Source organism: Gadus macrocephalus, chromosome 21 (genome assembly GCF_031168955.1).
Source record: "Gadus macrocephalus chromosome 21, ASM3116895v1".
Taxonomy (NCBI): Eukaryota; Metazoa; Chordata; class Actinopteri; order Gadiformes; family Gadidae; genus Gadus; species Gadus macrocephalus.
In genome coordinates this window covers 12,346,639-12,365,756 of record NC_082402.1, presented here as the reverse complement: position 1 = coordinate 12,365,756, position 19,118 = coordinate 12,346,639, and the positions used below count along the sequence as shown (strand labels likewise).

General features: G+C 43.8%; 3 protein-coding genes across 3 annotated transcripts; 1 reads left to right on the top strand and 2 right to left on the bottom strand.

Moving 5' to 3' along the window:
* Positions 1–350: 350 nt before the first annotated feature.
* LOC132449837 (serine/threonine-protein phosphatase PP1-beta catalytic subunit-like) lies at positions 351–6,068 on the top strand. The gene is made up of 8 exons (XM_060041669.1): positions 351–512; positions 1,341–1,472; positions 2,011–2,241; positions 2,451–2,555; positions 2,876–2,947; positions 3,212–3,363; positions 3,868–4,002; positions 4,360–6,068. The coding sequence occupies exons 1-8, from the start codon at positions 461–463 to the stop codon at positions 4,462–4,464; spliced, it is 984 nt and encodes a 327-aa protein (XP_059897652.1). The 5' UTR covers positions 351–460; the 3' UTR covers positions 4,465–6,068.
* Positions 5,880–9,493, bottom strand: bpnt1 (bisphosphate nucleotidase 1). Its single transcript, XM_060041670.1, has 9 exons — positions 9,409–9,493; positions 8,993–9,114; positions 8,274–8,378; positions 8,023–8,130; positions 7,726–7,774; positions 7,261–7,352; positions 6,965–7,162; positions 6,695–6,800; positions 5,880–6,330 (listed from the first exon to the last, which is right to left on the bottom strand). The coding sequence occupies exons 2-9, from the start codon at positions 9,110–9,112 to the stop codon at positions 6,179–6,181; spliced, it is 930 nt and encodes a 309-aa protein (XP_059897653.1). The 5' UTR covers positions 9,113–9,114; positions 9,409–9,493; the 3' UTR covers positions 5,880–6,178.
* An 8,316-nt stretch (positions 9,494–17,809) lies between these two features.
* Positions 17,810–19,116, bottom strand: saysd1 (SAYSVFN motif domain containing 1). The gene is made up of 2 exons (XM_060041671.1): positions 18,715–19,116; positions 17,810–18,279 (listed from the first exon to the last, which is right to left on the bottom strand). The coding sequence occupies exons 1-2, from the start codon at positions 18,967–18,969 to the stop codon at positions 17,959–17,961; spliced, it is 576 nt and encodes a 191-aa protein (XP_059897654.1). The 5' UTR covers positions 18,970–19,116; the 3' UTR covers positions 17,810–17,958.
* Positions 19,117–19,118: the final 2 nt, after the last annotated feature.

Sequence of the window (19,118 nt, the reverse complement as noted above, 5' to 3'; positions counted from 1 at the left end):
CAGCCTTAGAATAAATAGATACAATTGAAAGTGTGTAGACTAATTTAGTGTTGTTTTGCATGGCAAGTATGTAAATGATTGATGAATTGGGAATGTTTTTTTCCCCAAGATGTGTTAATTGGACATTATAATTAATTATGCAACTTAGGTCATTCATTACAATAAAGGTTTTATGAAGGATATTGAGTTTTATATGATTTATTATTGGTATAATGTATTCATTGATTAGACCTATTGAGAGCACTCCCAATTTAAAGCAATGCCTTAAGGGTGACTAAAAGTTGTATATTGCTGTATGATTAACTTTTCTTTGTATTTTTGTAAATAATATAAAGGTTGAAGGATGATTGATTTTAAAAGGTTATTTTTCGCGATGTGACTATTGGTAGGTGTAGAACAGGGTTTCCTAGAAGGTCGTGGCCACCGGCTGAACACACAGTGGGCAGCAGGTAGCAGAGACATGGCGGAGACTGAGCTGAACGTTGACAGCATCATCTCTCGATTGCTGGAAGGTAGTGTAGCCTTACAGACCCGTTGATTTAGCTTACATTTAAAGAGCGATTTGATATTCTTGTTATTGTTTTCATGGGCAGCAAAATTGTATTTTAAAACCCCTTAACAATGTGTTATTCCGTTGACAACCGTTAGCATGCTGCTAACAGCTGCATCTGCTAACGTGAAGCTAGTTTCCCCCACACAAATCTCGTTTAAATTAGAGAATTGGGGAAAAGATCAAGTCCGAATAACTCTAAATGTAATTATCAATTTATAATACAACGCTGAATGTTGTTTTCAGATGATAGCCAGGCAAGTGAGCTTTGTGTATGGTTGGCTTTATTACGTTGTCAGGCCTTGTTGTTAGCAGGACTGCTAGCAACTGCCCACGGGACACACCCCCTTTCAGAAGGACAACATCGAGGGCTGCTCTGGACAGACACTTAATAGTTATTTTGCTGGGATACAGAGTACTTCTAATAAACCAACTTCATAAACATGATCATGAACCACGAGCATGACTCGTCTTTACTTCTTTCAAGCTGGGTTAATTTTACTAGCGGAAAATTGCTGCCTTCTCACTAGGTCAATTCCATGCAAGGCTTAGTGGAGGTTGGAAGGATAAACCGTTATCATTCTGTTTTGGTTTTCTTAAAACTACAGGCAATATGGTGCAGACAGACCTTGAATTATTAGGCATGCACACTGCACAGTGATACTGTGGATACCTATTATTATTATTATTATTATTATTATTGTTATTATAACAGTAGTGGTCATCCATAATTACTCCCTGGCATTGCTGTGTGCTTGAACATTGACTGCATAGCCCTTTGGTCTTGTAGTGCGAGGATGTCGTCCTGGGAAGATAGTGCAGATGACGGAGGCAGAGGTGCGTGGGCTCTGCATCAAGTCGAGGGAGATCTTCCTCAGCCAGCCTATACTGTTAGAGCTGGAGGCGCCACTCAAAATCTGTGGTAGGTAGTCTAGTCTACTATAACCAACTGTAAACACTCATCATACACTCAACACCAATGCAAAAGTTCCATTATTTGTGTGTGTGTGTGTGTGTGTGTGTGTGTGTGTGTGTGTGTGTGTGTGTGTGTGTGTGTGTGTGTGTGTGTGTGTGTGTGTGTGTGTGTGTGTGTGTGTGTACATTCCCAAGCTAAATGTGAATGGATGCCTGTGAAAACCATTTGCATTTTTGGATGCTTAAACAGATCCACAAAAGGTTAAACCAATGCATTTCTTTCCTTAAAGCCGAAACTCATATCTTTAACTATTTCAAACTCCTTCCCTTGCCAGCTAAAAGTAGTCCATAAAATCTATCATGTCAGTAAATGATCCTTATTAATTAATAATCTTGCGTTTTGGAAATTGTTTCTGTGCAGAAGTCAGGGATGATCTTTCATTTTCCTCTCCTCTCTCATTTCATCTGCACCTAAATCACGATTAAAAAAAAAAAAATGTGAGTGGAATATTAAAGCAGGGGTGTTCTGCCGCTTTTTGTACCAGGCGACATCCATGGCCAGTACACAGACCTGCTGCGGCTGTTTGAGTACGGGGGCTTCCCGCCCGAGGCTAACTACCTGTTCCTGGGGGACTATGTGGACCGGGGGAAGCAGTCCCTGGAGACCATCTGCCTGCTGCTGGCCTACAAGGTCAAGTACCCCGAGAACTTCTTCCTGCTGCGCGGCAACCACGAATGTGCCTCAATCAACCGCATCTACGGCTTCTACGATGAGTGTGAGATTCGGGCTGGGGGGCTTAATGTAACAGTTGTTCAAGTCCACATTAGGAGTAGACTTGGTTCTGAAAAATCGACAACTTTTTTTCTATCTGTAGGCCGATATTATTTCCCAATTCAAAGTCTTGCAAGCTTATTTTGTCAGTTGCATCATCTCTTCTACAGGCACAGCATCTATTCAAATTCTGCCCGTGTTTTTCATTTTCAGGCAAGCGCCGGTTCAACATTAAGCTCTGGAAGACCTTTACAGACTGTTTCAACTGCTTGCCCATTGCAGCCATTATAGATGAAAAGATCTTCTGTTGTCATGGAGGTAAGGGAATACTGTTGTATACTTTGAATTCATTCATTCAAATACATTCCAAGTTTTGCAGTGTTTGTCATGGTTAGTTATATTTCTGTGAACTGAAAGTGAATTAAACTAATGTAAAAATAATTAGATGTGTATTATGTATAGTGTGAAATGCATTGTTGCTGTTTGTAGCCATCAGCATGTACTACGATATATCAGGGTCATTTAACCTTGAAAAATGAATAACTATATAAATTAATCCTACACATTGTCACTTCAGTTTGGCACCTCTGCCGTGGGTAATGATTTACATGACTGACACTGTTCTCCCAAACCACCAGGGCTGTCGCCTGATCTGCAGTCCATGGAGCAAATTAGACGCATCATGAGACCCACGGATGTCCCTGATACAGGTCTGTTATTCATTTTGGAAAACTCTGAGGGACTCTGGGGTACATTCTTCTGACCTCAGGAAAATCTGTCCTGAGCTCCTTCTACTTTTATAAAGGGCAGCCAATAACAATTTCAGTTAAGTAAATGACGTGGCAAATTTGAATGTGAAGAAAGACTTAATACAATTCCATAAATTAAGTGTTATCATATCTAGGATTGGAACTGCATGTGTGGTTGTTGTTGGTATGAGACTTGGTTTATAGTCCCCTTATCCTCCCCTGAAGGCCTGCTGTGTGACCTGCTGTGGTCGGACCCGGACAAGGACGTGCAGGGCTGGGGGGAGAACGACCGCGGCGTCTCCTTCACCTTTGGCGCCGACGTGGTCAGCAAGTTCCTCAACCGCCACGACCTGGACCTCATCTGTCGAGCCCACCAGGTGAAACTGAGGGGCTGTGCTGCCATTAGAGCTTGCATGTGTTGATTGAGAATATGATTAAGAGCAGGGGGGGGGGGGGGGGGGGGGGGTGTACAAAGGATACATTGTGCTAAAGAATTTAACAGTTTAGTCTCATTGACTTGAATAGAAAACTCCCTGAATCAATGTGATCCATGGTAAACAAACTGATATAAAGGATAGTAACTGTGATTACCATAGATAGTATCATTATATTATAATATCAGGATAGTAATATTGGACAGACCACAATGATTTGACCACATGAAACGTAAATGAATAAGACGATATACTCAAATTGTCAATGTGAAGTGTGTGTGTGTGTGTGTGTGTGTGTGTGTGTGTGTGTGTGTGTGTGTGTGTGTGTGTGTGTGTGTGTGTGTGTGTGTGTGTGTGTGTGTGTGTGTGTGTGTATTGCATCTCTTCAGATCTATCCCTAGGGCCCTGTGGTTCTTATGGTTGACCCCCTGTGTTTCGGGCCCTTAGGTCGTAGAAGATGGCTACGAGTTCTTTGCCAAGCGGCAGCTGGTGACGCTGTTCTCTGCTCCCAACTACTGCGGGGAGTTTGACAATGCCGGGGGCATGATGAGCGTGGACGAGTCTCTAATGTGCTCGTTCCAGGTAAGAATCCGGCTCCAAAGGAAGGCCTCAACAGGCCCCACCGTCTTACCTTCACCCTGCACTATGGTCTCCCATAAGCAGAGCTCCCTGGGTGGATGGGCTCCTGGGGGGGAACCATTTGGTCTGGAGAAACGTTCTAGTTTAGTCATTTTTAATGGAGTGAGCGTTGAAAAGTTATACTGTGCAGTTTTAAGCCCTCGGAGAAAAACAAAATGGGACCAACTCAGCGTTTAGAGACACATAGCCAAAGTGGCTGATGTCAAATAGAACTGTCAAATATGTTGTAAATATTGACTCTAAATGAGTGTCCGTAGGAACCGATATTGACCTTAATTCACTTGAAAACCTGCGTTTCAGATCCTGAAGCCCTCGGAGAAGAAAGCCAAGTACCAGTATGGCGGGGTGACCTCGGGGCGTCCCGTCACCCCCCCTCGAACCGCTCAAGCCCCCAAGAAAAGGTGAGCAGCTGGCCCCAACCCGTCCCCCATGCCCCCCATCCCCGACCCTGTTCCAGACACCTCCGCCTCTGCTCTCAGCCAGCATTGTTCAGGTGTAAACTGATCATACCGTGTGGAAATGATTTGCTTGTTTGTTGGGTGTTTTCCGTTAATTTACTCGTGTAAAGTATTTTTTATGCAATAAAACGTGTTGCTTAGCCCTTAAACCATTAGTCCTTTGAGCAATATGAGATTCACCCCGTGTGGAACGGCCAAACATGTGGAACAGATGGCCCCGGGCCTCATGTGTTCATGGCATTGTAACTTTGAGGACGGTTGTGTGGTTGCTGAGTGTGCGCTTGTGATTGAGAAGGTGTGGCGGTTGTGCGCCAGTGAATTCAAACTTGTGTTCCTCCAGACCAATGGGTCTCTCCCGAATGTGAACTCTTATTCTGATCCATGTACTTTAATGGGGTTGCCAACATTGTCCATACATATGGTGTACAGTAAATTACACCTGTTGATTGATAATAAATGTAACCATAAATGACGTTGGTTAGGCCATCTGCTTAATGTAATAGATGAGCATTAATCAACTGGTTTTAAGAATTAACTCCAATTTCTTTGTTCCTCAAGTTGGAATACATTCCTGATTACAAAAATAGTAAAAACAAAGCAATTTGAAGCATTGATGCAAAGGGAGGAAACCAATTTGATCAAATCCATATTGGAAAATGTATGTCACTTATAGAGCAGTAATGGGGCACCATCAGTTCATTACGATTAATCTATACAGCATGGTACTTGTGCAGTACTTGGAAGTCCTTACGTTCTTGATACACCAGCTCAGTTTTTGTACTTGCCCATATATTTATTGCTACCATTTTTGAAAGGTGATCTCAGCTCACCATTATCACATTTGAAGAACCGCATACAGTTATGTACAGTATTAGGCGTTGGACAGTCTTCTTCCATTGCCCTTCAATGCCACTGGTCACCGCAGGACAATATACGCAAGCACGCAGAAAGTAAAGTGAACGCAATTTGTTGTTTGCATCACAGTTCTTTACTCCCATCTAGTGGTTATTTAGTAGATAATTTTCATCACACAGAGGTAACCTTCACCTTTTTTGAGTCTTATTTATTTTAATCTTGAATTTGCCGTGTGAATCTATTTGGTCTTCAAGTTGGGAACAGTTGTGTGAACAATTTTAAGATTTGTACAGGTTTGTTTCAAACTTGGTAAATTAGATTGTGTGGGTAATATTTTCGATTCGATTGAACAATTGAATGGAATGGTAATTCAGCTTGGAATCAAATGAATGAAAATTCCAAGATATTAAATTCTGAAAGTTCGGTTAAAATTAACATTAAAGAAGCATAAGGTGATCAAAGTTGCATCCAGTATGCACTAGTGCTGATTTCATTGTACAAAACATCTGAAAATGCAGTACTCCTTTATTACATTGCAAACCGTCTGTACAGTTCATGACAACACCTATTGATTCTGGTGTCAAAAGCAGTGTGACTTGGCATTATAAAAGATACACTTTATATTTTCATGTCTGCATGAGGTTATACATGCCCTCGTATCAATATTGTCATTCACATATTAAAGACATCAACCAATCAGCTGTCAGACCCATTTCTTCTTCATCGAACCAACCTTCTCGCTATCATCGAGACCGCCAGAGGAGTCAATTTAAATTGCACCGATTTTTCTCCTGAGGCTCCAGGTGTCAGTCCTGCTTCAGGGCTGAGCGCACTGACTGGGGCACTCTGTTGACATAGTACTGGTGGTTGTGGAGCGTGGCCAACACGCCCGCTGAGTTCATGTGCTTCACATTAGCATCATAGCGGTAGTCATTGCCATGCATGTCTGTCAGCTTACCTACAGGGGCACAGAAAGGTGAATGAGAAAGGAAAGTCAACCATATACATATATGTTCCGTTTTTACATAAAACTCTTTAACAAGCTAAGGTGAGTAAAACTGGGGTACGAAACTGCAGATATTAACATTTCTTCCATTAACTTCTGGATACCTGTGTCATGTGACACTTTATTTATGACAGATTTATTTTGATCTTATAATATGTATATAAATAACAGCATTGACATTAGTAAAAACATCCCTATAAGGAAAACATTTATACTTTTAATATAACAAAGTTAAGCGTGATTACCGAAGATACAGGTATCAGAGGCTAAACGTTTTGCTCTGTTTAGCAATTTAACAGAACAAATTCTGTTTTACCTCCCACAGCATGCAGGATGGCCTCAGTGGCACAAGTATCCCACTTCTTACATCCTGGACTCGCAAAGACATAGGCAGAGGCCTTCCCCTCAATTAGCTGGATTATCTGCAAAGTATTGATGAGGGCAATGTAATTCTCTTATTTAGATATACACAATCTAATCACATGTTACAGGAACAGCCCGACAGTAGGTCTGATGGTAAGTCAATATGGGCGTTGACGTATTTGCATTGGCAATCACAGCCTTATAACAAATTGGTCCGGCTCACCTTGTTTCCAGCTCCGCCCACTCTGATGACCTCATGGGGCTCCATGGCATCCACGCAGTCGGTCACTACCTTGTTGCTATGGGAACGAGTGGTGGTGACGATGCGTCTGTCACCCGGGACTTCCTTCACCTCAATTCCAAACGTGCCCAGTCCCAGCACGCCCCACATGGTTCTGCCCAGGTCAGCGCCTCCTCCCACCTGAACGATGAAAACGTGTTGTGACCCCTGATCGTAGGGGGGGGACGTCTTTGACAAACGGCAAGAAGTTCTTATTATCTTCGTGATTATGGGGGTACCTGGTAGTTGTAGAAAGGCTGGTTGATGACCCCGGCGATGGCCTTGCCTCCGTACGAGATACCGATCAGTACCGTCACGTTGTCCAGTAGCCCTGGAGGAGCGTATTACCAGGAGGTCAGATAACTGGGGTCCCACAGTGCAGACTAGTTCTTAATCCAATAAGATCATGCAAACAGTGGATCCAGCTCAACGTGCGCTCTAGGGGACTGATCGATCCAACACCTCCCTCACACTGAAACATCAAAAGGGTAAGGCTCCGCAGTCAGACGTGGTAGAGGGCCGAAGCGAAATACACAGCCCAGTGTGTGCAGTGTTATGATAGAGCAATCCGGTGACATACTGTATCAGCATGCCGCCATGCAAATCTATGGCATCCATGTCAGGGGCAACATTGATGCAAGCAAGTTTAAAACATAGGGTATCGTATAAAGATATAAACCAGAGAGAATGCAGGAAGACCTTACCCTCTGTATACTCCTTGGTACCATCAAGTGGATCGACCCATACTACCAGCTGAAAGCAAGACAATGGTTTAGGAGCAGCATAAGCAAACTGTTACAGTTAACTAGCCTCAAGTATCAGACCAAGGATGCTGCAGCCTCCTAACGACTACAAAGAGTATAGTATGTATTTGAATTCCCACATTGGACTTTGAAACCTTTTTTAGCATTGCGTGTTGAGTTGTGGCTCATCAAGGCTATGTGCCCATTACTTGAATCACCACGCATTCTTACATTACAAGGCGTGTCTGCTCCTCTTACCTCCTCCTCCTTCAGGTCTTTATACTCTGAGGGACAGCACTTCTGGAGGATAACGTCCTCCTGGCCCTCCTCCATGAGGTCTGCCCTTGGCTCCTCTTCAGGAAGGTCCTGCAGAAAGACATGTTTATGGTTGACTCCTGTGGCCATAGAGAGCATGAATTTACTTTATGACAATGTTATGACATTATAGTGAGGGTGGAGTAACAAGTCCTAAGCAGCACCAGAGAGGGACACACGTGACAATAGCTCACCTCCTCTCCAATGATGGTAATTTTAGGGAAGTGTTTGGACAGAGAGGCACATATGCTCTGCTGAGCCAGTCTGTCTGCCAGAGTCTGAAGGTCATTGGCTCCGGTCTGTCAATCACAAGCAGAATTACTTAAGTAACATTTTTATACTGTTAGAAAAACACTCATCATTCTACTGCATCACCTGTCCCCATATACTTAGTTGCTATACTTGCTATTCTTGTGTGTGTGTGTGTGTGTGTGTGTGTGTGTGTGTGTGTGTGTGTGTGTGTGTGTGTGTGTGTGTGTGTGTGTGTGTGTGTGTGTGTGTAAACTGTAGCAAAACATTTTATTTTAGTTGCTATAGCTATGGATTTCAAGATAGAAATTTGATTAGGAAATGGTTCAACTCGAAATGCCATGTTAGAAGAGGTGACTTCAAATCGAATAAATTCAGATGACTATGTTTTCAAAGCATAATATTCGAATTGTATGAATTCAATGGTGACTACATTTAGATTAAAAAAAACATTCAAAACAATAAGGTGCGTTGCTTCCATACAAATAACTTCCCATTGGTTGCAAACAAAAAATTATATTTTTTGCATCCCATGTTCAGTAATTTTCCTAAACCATTTTTCAATGATTCCAAAACAATGGTTGCATTGTGATTCATATATGTTATCAATCACAACCTACTCATGTTGAAGGTAAACAAACAGGTCAATCAAATGGACACTGACCTTTTCCACAATGCCCAGCTCCCCGCTCTGGAGCACGTTCCTCACGATGGACCCGGCTCTCTCGGCCACGGCGTAGGCTGAGGCCACCAGGCGCATCACAACCGCAGGGTTTCTATTCATCGCTAAATTAATGGAGAATAGTTATATGTCATGTTTCCCCATGGTTCTGCCGAGGTCGGCACCTCCTCCCACCTTACGGACTAAGATCGTGTTGTGACGACAGATCGTAGGAGGGGGACGTCTTGGATATTCGAAAACAATCTCATATCGGAGAAAATAATCATATTTTCCAAAGATAACTGTTCATGCCTAAAGAATATTTTAACAGCTTATAGTAGCAGGATGCAGTTGATTATAAACAAGGAACTTACAATAGAGACAAATAGATACATATGAGAGCGAATTACTGGACTTACTGCTGGGGCAAAAGTCAAAAAGATGTTGCGATATATCTTCCGTCCCTGATGTGTACGGCAGAAGCAGCTACCTGTTTCGCCAGAGCTCAATAGTGGCGAAGTCACGCCTTTTCCGGTAGAGCCCATGGGGAAAATATGAATGGGTTTCAATGGAGAGAAAGTAATTATCTTCTGGTCCCTGTCTTTATATGCCCCGGATTACACATATGTTGTTTGTGGATTTAAATGATAATTTTTCATGCCAAGAGTTTGACCGTTTATTGTGCAATTGTTCAGTTAAAGGCGGTAGAGAAAACACAATGAGAAAGACTAGACGTCTCGTATGTGACGTCACGCTCCCTGCGACCGGCGTGGACAAGACCGACAATCTCCCCATCGGCATAACTGAAACTCTCCACATGCCCCGACTTATAATGGTTTTCACCGCTTTCGATGCTTTTATCCTCCCCTTGGAAAAAAGCGGTGAAGTGGAGCAGAGAGATCACCATGTCTGTACCGGAGTGAGTGCACACACACATGCCCAGGGCCGTTGCTACAATTCCTGGGCCCCTAGACAAGATTTACTGATGAGCCCCCCTGCGCTGAATTGTTGACGGGGGGGGGGGGGGGGGGGTGGAAGGAGCAATTGTTGACCGGGGAGAACAATAATTGTTGACGGGGGACGGGGGACGGGGACGGGGGGGGACGGGGGGGGGGTACTATGGGCTGGTGATAAAGTAATATTTTAAAATAAAAATTTATTTTTGTTTTTTTTTGTGGGCCCCCCCTGAGCTGTGGGCCCCCTGAATCGTCATCACCTTTCACCCCTTATCGACGGCCCTGCACATGCCCGTAACCTGTGCTCTCTCTCTACAGGGCTGACCCGAGGCTGCCGTGTGACGCCGCAGACGCAGCCGTGTGACGCCGCAGACACAACTTCCGGGTTGCCGGTTTGGTTTGTTTGGTTAGGTTAGCAGGACGCTTAGCGTCGACCTGCTATCTCGGTTTGTATCTATTTTCGGTATTTATAGCTGTGACCTGTTCTGCATACTCTGTATTGTATTCGCTGTTTCCTCGCTGGAGCTCCGTCTGCATCAAACCACGTTAAGCATGGATTCCGGTTGTTCTTGTTCTTGCTCTGACTTTCTCATGGATAAGATAGCTCTGCTAGAGAGACGTATCTGTCAGTTAGAGGAGGAAAGGGTAGCGAGCATAAAGAAAACAGATACTCCAGAAAGTATAGAGGAGAGACCCGCCAGGCGGACTCGTGGAGCTAACGCTATCGTTAGCAGTGACTCCGTCAAGGCAATCCTGTCGGCAGCACCACTTGCGAGGCAGGTTGCGGTCAGTACCCTGCCTCGCAAGTCTTTTTCGGGGGTAAAAACGCTAGTCATAGGTGACTCTGTTACACGTAAAGTTAGGCTACACTCGCCAGCGAAAGTTATTTGCCTACCTGGGGCCAGGGCTCCCGACATTGAAGCTAAATTTAGGGTGCTGACATGCGGTCAGACCTCATACGGAGTTAGATTAGATGCACCAAACACCGACACACTAGTTTCGACAACATTGTAGTCCATGTCGGCACCAACGATGCTAGGACAAGACAAACTGAGGTCACAAAAAGCAACATAGCTAGGCTTTGTGACTTCGCCAGTAAGATGTGTCGGCATCGATTAATTCTCTCTGGCCCTCTGCCCGATAAGGGTAATGATGAGCGTTATAGTAGATTATTGTCTCTAAATCGCTGGCTGGCACGATATAGTTCAGAGCAGGGCTTTGGTTTCATAGATAACTGGCCCTCCCTGTGGGGTCGCCCTGGTGTGCTCATGAGAGACGGCCTACACCCTACTGGGTTAGGCGCCGCAATTATGTAAAAAAACATAGATAGATGTCTTAGTCAGGCGTGACTCATCCACTCACAGCACGCTGGGCTGCAGGAGTTTAGCAAACCTGCTAGCAACATGATAGTCTACGTTGCAGAGTCTAGAACAGAGTCTAGAACAGCAGATGGGTTAGCTGAACCAGGATCTATTGCACCAATTGTTTCAGAGCTGAGTGTTAACCGGACTCCCTCTGCAATTAACGCTGTACCTATATGTACGGTGGTGCAAAATCGCATGTCAAATCGCATGGTAAATCGCATGACAGAGCAGAGTGTTAACCGCACTCCCTCTGAAATTAAGGCTGTACCTATATGTACGGTCGTGCAAAATCGCATGTTAAATCGCATGACAGAGCTGAGTGTTAACCGCACTCCCTCTGAAATTAACGCTGTACCTAGTACAGGTGTGCAAAATCGCATGGCAAATCGCATGATAAACCGCACGTCAAATCAAATACTAACAACTAACCGGACTCCCCCTGAAATTAACACTGTACCTATCCTATGTACGGTGGTGCGGCCTCGCACTGTCTCGAGGTGTAAAACCCGCAGGCGAGGGCCGCGACCAGTATGTAGAATTCTCGCGATCCCATTGATCGCCTCAGAGCTGAGTGTTAACCAGACTCCCTCTGAAAATAACGCTGTACCTATATGTACGGTGGTGCGGCCTCGCGCTGTCTCGAGGTGTAAAACCCGCAGGCGAGGGCCGCAATCAGTATGTCGAAACCGCGGCATCCCCTTGACCGCTTCAGAGCTGAGTGTTAACCGGACTCCCTCTGAAAATAATAAAAAGGAAGCACTCAGAATAGGGTTCATGAACATAAGGTCGCTTTCATCGAAGGCGCTCTTGGTCCATGATCTAATTATTGATAAAAAGATCGACATACTGGGGCTTTGTGAAACCTGGTTAAAACCAGATGAGTTTCTAGCCCTAAACGAAGCTACTCCACCCCATTACGTTAGCACCCAAGAATCTAGAGAAGTTAAGAAAGGTGGTGGAGTAGCCCTGTTATCTAATTCTAAGCTTAATTTAAAGCCAAAGAATAGATATATTTTCAGATCCTTTGAGGTGCTAGCGCTCTGCACCTCAGCTCCCCGAGAAGCGAAACGAGTTCCAGACTCTTTCGTTTTAGCTGTAGTATACCGTCCCCCAGGACCGTATTCAGTTTTTGTTGATGAGTTTTCTGACTTTGCAGCTGATCTGGCTACATACTCAGACAATATTTTGCTTATTGGGGATTTCAACATTCATGTGAATAACCCGTCTGATGCCCTCGCAAGGGCTTTTCTGTCCATTACAGATACGCTTGGCTTCAAACAGCTCGTCCAGCACCCAACCCACATCGGTGGAAACACGCTGGATCTCGTTCTGACCCGCGGTGTAGACATTTCACAGCTAGTGGTCTCTTCCTACACCTCAGCTTTATCAGACCACTTTTTGCTCACTTTCCAGGTGGTGGTATCCTGCCCCTGCGACGATCAGCAAGCTACTTTCAGCTGTCGCCGCATCACACCTGCAACCATTACAGCTATGGCAGATAAGTTATCTGGTTCACTTGCACCTCTCCGTAACTATAGTGGTTCTGTGGAGTGCCTTACTGATGACCTCAACATTGCCTTGTCTGTTGCCATTGATTCAGTTGCTCCGAACGTAACTAAAAAACGAACATTGAAAAAACCAGCCCCCTGGTTTAATGCAGAAACGCGCATTTTGAAGCGAAATTGCGGGATCCTTGAATGCAAATGGCGCTCGACTAAACTTGAGGTCTTTCATCTTGCATGGCATAACAGTCTGCTCACCTATAAGGGTGCGCTGACTATTGCCAGGAATGCCTACTTTTCCAGTATCATCAATTTGAATAGAAACAATCCTAAGTTTCTTTTTGACACGGTGAGGAGTCTCACTCAGAAACAAACTCAGACCGTAGGCTCATCGATCGTGGCAGGTGAATTCATGGATTTCTTTGAGAATAAGATTCAATCAATTAGAGAGGAAATTGATGCTTGCCGTGCGGCTAATCCTACACATCCTGTGGGGCAGGATGGGGTCCTGCCAAGTAGGATGGTGAACTCTGACGCAACTCTCTTGGAGTTCAAGGCAATTCCTTTGGTGGAACTTGAAAGGGTGATAAAGGCATCAAAGCCAACAACTTGTATGTTGGATCCTCTCCCTTCCAGGGTTCTTAAGGAACTTCTTCCAACGGTGGGGCCTGCAATCCTCTCGCTTATGAATCTTTCATTTTCAACAGGAATTGTTCCCTCCAATTTCAAGGCTGCGGTGTTAAAACCGCTACTCAAAAAGCCTGGCCTAGATCCTGAATTGGTCAGGAACTATCGGCCTATATCGAATCTGCCCTTCCTGTCCAAGGTACAGGAAAGGATTGTAGCAAAGCAAATCGTTGATTATCTGACGAGGAACAATCTCTTTGAACCTTTCCAGTCGGGGTTCAGGAATTTCCACTCAACTGAAACTGCTATTACAAGAGTTGTAAATTACATCCTTTTAGCTTTGGATAAAAATACAAGCTTGGATCTGAGCGCTGCGTTTGATACGATCGACCACAGCACTCTTCTGCACCGTCTTGAGCACTATGTTGGTTTCGGGGGTACGGCTCTTGGTTGGCTTGAATCATACCTCACAGATAGAACCCAATTTGTGTTTCATGAGGGTGCAGAATCAAAGCACTGTAAATTACGCTTCGGTGTACCACAAGGGTCGGTTCTTGGTCCATTACTTTTTGCAATTTACATGCTTCCCCTGGGCGACGTTATCCGCAGCTTCGGAATTAGTTTCCATTGCTATGCGGATGACACCCAGCTCTACATTCCTGTAGATTCCGGGGACTCGGCCCAGATTCAAAGGGTTGAGTCCTGTCTGGCTGCTGTGAAGGGCTGGATGTCACAAAACTTCCTACAGCTTAATTCTGGGAAGACAGAGCTGATAGTTATCGACTCGAAGCGGGACCGGGAAGAGTTTGAGGATGTCTCTCTGTGGTTGGATGGCTTCGCCATCCCACAGAGTGCGTCCGTCAAAAATCTTGGTGTCCTGTTTGACCCTCAATTATGCTTTGACCAACATATAAGAAGTATAACTAGAATTGCCTTTTTCCATCTGAGAAACATTGCAAGAATCAGACCAATGTTATCTGCAGTGGATGCAGAGACACTGATTCATGCATTTGTTTCGTCAAGACTGGACTATTGCAATGCACTGTTCTCGGGATTACCGAACTCTACCACAAAAAGTCTACAGCTGGTACACAATGCGGCAGCTAGACTGCTGACCAGAACGAGAAAGTTTGATCATATTACACCTATTCTCGCCTCTTTACACTGGCTACCAATAACTTTCAGATCAGACTTTAAGGTGCTATTGCTAACCTATAAAGCCTTGCATGGATTATCTCCATCCTACCTGAAGGACCTGATTATTCCTTATAGTCCTTCTCGGTCCCTCCGGTCTTCGGGAGCGGGCCTTCTTTCATTGCCGAAGGTTAAAAAGAAATCGGCTGGACAGAGAGCGTTTGCTTATCGAGCCCCCTTCCTATGGAATAGGCTGCCATCAGTGATCAGGGAAGCTGACTCTGTGGAGCTATTCAAAGGAAAGCTCAAAACGCACCTCTATAATCTTGCATTTGGAGTGTGAAAATGACAGATGTGAAGTGAAGACTACTCTGTTTGCTTGTGCTTTTCTTATTACATTATACATTCCCACTAGGGCTGTAACGATACGCGTATCAAACCGAAAATCGCGATACTCAAAGCCACGAACCTGTCTCGGTGTGAGAAGGCAGAAGCGCGATATGCCCTTTCTAACTCTTCGGTCAAATTGTCAGATTGAAATTTGCTAATGATTTGTCTAAATAATAGTCTGCTGACAGCGCCCCCTCCTATCGATGCCGTAAATATGTGACGAGATGCCCTCTCTGTGATCACAGCTCTCCGTGGCTACGGAGGATTGCATTTCTCCACAGCCGTCGAAGTCCTCATATGCGATATGAACGACATTTATCCAGAGTGGGCCAAGCGCGAAAAAAATTGCCTGTGTGATCCTGTCTCTATTGTTTTGTGTGATTTGACTGGCAGTTTGTCTGCTTATAGGTCGGAATGAAGCGGCCACCGATTATTGACAGGATGGGTACTTTATTCTACCGGACTCGTTCGCTTCTTCACTAGACACGCGCTACCGCTCGCTCTCCTCGGTCGTCCACTCACTCGCTGACGTCACTCACACACGCATAGGCACACTGCCATTCTCCCGCACACATGCTACTCGTAACACTATGCCTCGTTATTGCGACGTTCATGTTTTTCCTCATCTATTGAAAGTTAGGCTATTAAACATGTTGCATTCTATACGGCCTGATGATGTCATTATTTAAGCTACATAGCCTAATAAGAAGCGCTAATAAGGATATTTGAATAAACCAACCAAACAGTTAAAGGGGCCCTATTATGCCTACCAGCAAAAAGCATCCTCCAACTGCAATCTTTGGTTATTTCTTTATTAATTTAGCTATACTTTAATAGTATTCTTTCGGTTCAAATCTGTTCAGTGTTCCAAATTATTTGTTATTAAATGTTACATTAAGATAATTGGTATTTAAGTGTTGTTTAAATAAAATGCTTTTTAAATTTAAAATAATCGTGGGATGTATCGAACCGTGGGTCAAAAATCGTGATGCAAACCGAATCGTGAATTTGTGTATCGTTACAGCCCTAATTCCCACTATGTACTTTTCCGTTCTAATTCACTATTCTGTCTGTTCTAGCGTGTTGCGGGTATTGGACTGGAGGCCTGGACTCTCCTCATGGATAACCGGCCAGAACCGGTTTTTTATCATTTTAATATGATGTGCATGTATTTACCTGTATGTCAATTGTGGCACCCATTGCACTCCTGACCATCCCTGGAAGGGCTCCCCTACACTGCGTTTCTTCTCAAGATTTCTTCCTTGCTGATTCAAGGGAGTTTTTTCTTGCCCGTGTGGGGGCATGGGTAAAGGGGGGTGTCACAAATATTTGGCCTGTTAAGCCCTTTGAGACTGTAATGGTGATTAAGGGCTATACAAATAAAATTGAATTGAATTGAGTGCGGATGATGAGCCGCGAAGAGCTGTAGTTCACTAAGCGGCCTCACACAAAACCTAACATTATCAAACTTCTTCACGATTTTTTTTTTCTTTGCATGAAAAATTATCATTTAAATCCACAAACCCATTCATATTTTTCGATCTCATAGGTCCCATGGGCTCTACCGGAAGAGGCGTGACTTCGCGACTCGATTTTTCATGCAAAGAAAACATTTTCGTGAAGAAGTTTGATAATGTTAGTTTTTTTCAAAGGGGAGGGTAAAAGCATCAAAAGACGTGTAAACCATTAAAAGTTGGGGCATGTGATGTGGAGTTTCAGTTATGCCGATGGGGAGATTGTCGGTCTTGTCCACGCCAGTCGCAGTTAGCGTGACGGCACATACGAGACGTGTAGTATTTCTCATTGTGTTTCCTCCGAAAAGGAAAACCACTGGGGGTTCATGGGCCACACATAGTAAAACTACGTGAAAGAATCGCTACAAATAAATCGTACTTAAAGTAGTGTTAACTTAATATATATAGTACTACTACATGGAATAAACTTGTCAGATGCATTCCTTCCTTCTTCACTTCTAATCGTATCATTCTAAAAGATTTTGTTTCACATATTTTGGACACGTTAGATATGAACAATGTTGTTTGAATCATCACAAAACAGAACTACTGTACATATGAGACATTTTGAGCCAGTGAGTCAGTGAGAAAGATTGCACGGCCTTGTTTGCCTAGTTTGGCTCATCCTGAGACTCATGCAGCTTCTCATAGGTCATGGAGCAACGTGCCCTTGTTCTGATGGCATTCATATGAGGAAAGCTAGACTCACACGTATCGGTTGAGCCAAACATTGTCAGAATAAGTGATGCCAGTTCCTGATTGTGGGGTACTGATACTGGCTAGTATCACCGGCTACACACAGAAACCTGATTTGCTTGCAACTATGTTTCTCCTTTATATTATTTATTTTTTGCATGCAACCTCTTGCGGGCCAGAAAAAAATTAAGAGGGGCCGCATTTGGCCCACGGGCCGCTAGTTGAATAGGCCTGCTCTACAGCCTTTCACTGAACAATTACACAATAAATGGTCAAACTCTTGACATGAAAAATTATCATTTAAATCCACAAACAACATATGTGTAATCCGGGGCATATAAAGACTGGGACCAGAAGATAATTACTTTCTCTCCATTGAAACCCATACATATTTTTTTTTTCTACCTGAAGGAGTGTGACTTTGCCATGACCGGAAGTAGCGTAATGACGTTGACTCTGTTGGGTCCAAAGCACGCCCACCAGGTTGCATGAAAGTCCCACTCATTTTTTCATGAAACAAGAAATCACTCAATTCACATCAGGCAAAAACCAGGTGTCTTCCCATTATCTAAATACTTTAATATCTTGTAAAGTATGTTATTTTAAAACAACAAAGACACATGCTACTCTGTATAGATGTGGCTTATTGAGCTTTATTTAATATATTAATTTATGACGTATTGTGACAACCCAACAAAACTGGGTGACTACATGTCCAATAACTTAAAAAGAAAAATCACTCTGAGGCACTCTTTCCCAACAGGACAATTTTCATTTCTTAATCTGTTAGCCAGATAGAGAATGGTAACCCATTTCTCCCTCTAACTGCTCTACAGTTATAGCGCCGAGGATGGGCTGACAGTCAGGGTTGAACACAGAATAAGCACTCAGTTCCCCGGGTTGTCGTGCAGCCGGGCTGCGAAGTCCTTGGTACATCCAGTAGAAGAGGGAGAGGACGAAAAAGGGAAGGCCGAATTCCAGTTCAGCAAAGAGTCCGAGAAGAACAAGCCACAGCAACACTTTAAATAAAGTGCGATTATCGAAGCAAAGCCTGCTGGAACCAATCCATCTTCCAACAGCACTGTCCAGCGTCCACCCTGACCTATCCTACAAAAGGTAGACACATGGGTTTAATTAATCTCAAAACACATCACGAGTAGGAAAGAATGGCATATTGTTGTTTTTTTTTAAAATATTATTACAGAATGGAATAGCTTTTAGTCAACCAATTACAATGTAATGTTAAATAAAAGGGGTTAGGGTTAACCCTATCAAATATATGTTAAGAAATTGATAAATTATATTGATTGTTCTCAATTCTCTTTAGCCTATCATAAAACAGAAAGGGCCCTACATATCTCAAGTTAGAATGCAGTGTGTGTGTGTGTGTGTGTGTGTGTGTGTGTGTGTGTGTGTGTGTGTGTGTGTGTGTGTGTGTGTGTGTGTGTGTGTGTGAAACCTCACCCACCACGACCGAGTAATCCACAAAGGACATATAGTTAACAGTGTTCCACATGTATTATGTTGCTTTGGGAAACTTACCTCGACCTGGATCGTTTCTCTCTCTATGTAAGGGCTGGTGATGCTGGCCTGCGTGGGAGCCTGTAGTGCCGCTTCGTTTGTAGGTTCAATCGTGTCTAATGCTGTCGATGTTTTGGGCGGTTGGTTGGCTGTACTTTCGACTGTTTTCGTTGCGTTTTCAGCCTTTCTCCGAGCCCTGAATTCAGCAAGTTTTTGTTCCATAACAGCCCCGACTGGTACCTGTCCGCTTTGCGGAAATGGGTGAACATCGACCATGGTTATCGGAAGTAACTATAACATGTCTATGTAGTCAATTGCTTCACATGTATTTGAAAACATAACATTTAAAGGTGCTACATAATCATATAAACAAATATAGTCGAATATGATCAAGGATTTCAACACACTGCAGTGAATAATTGTGA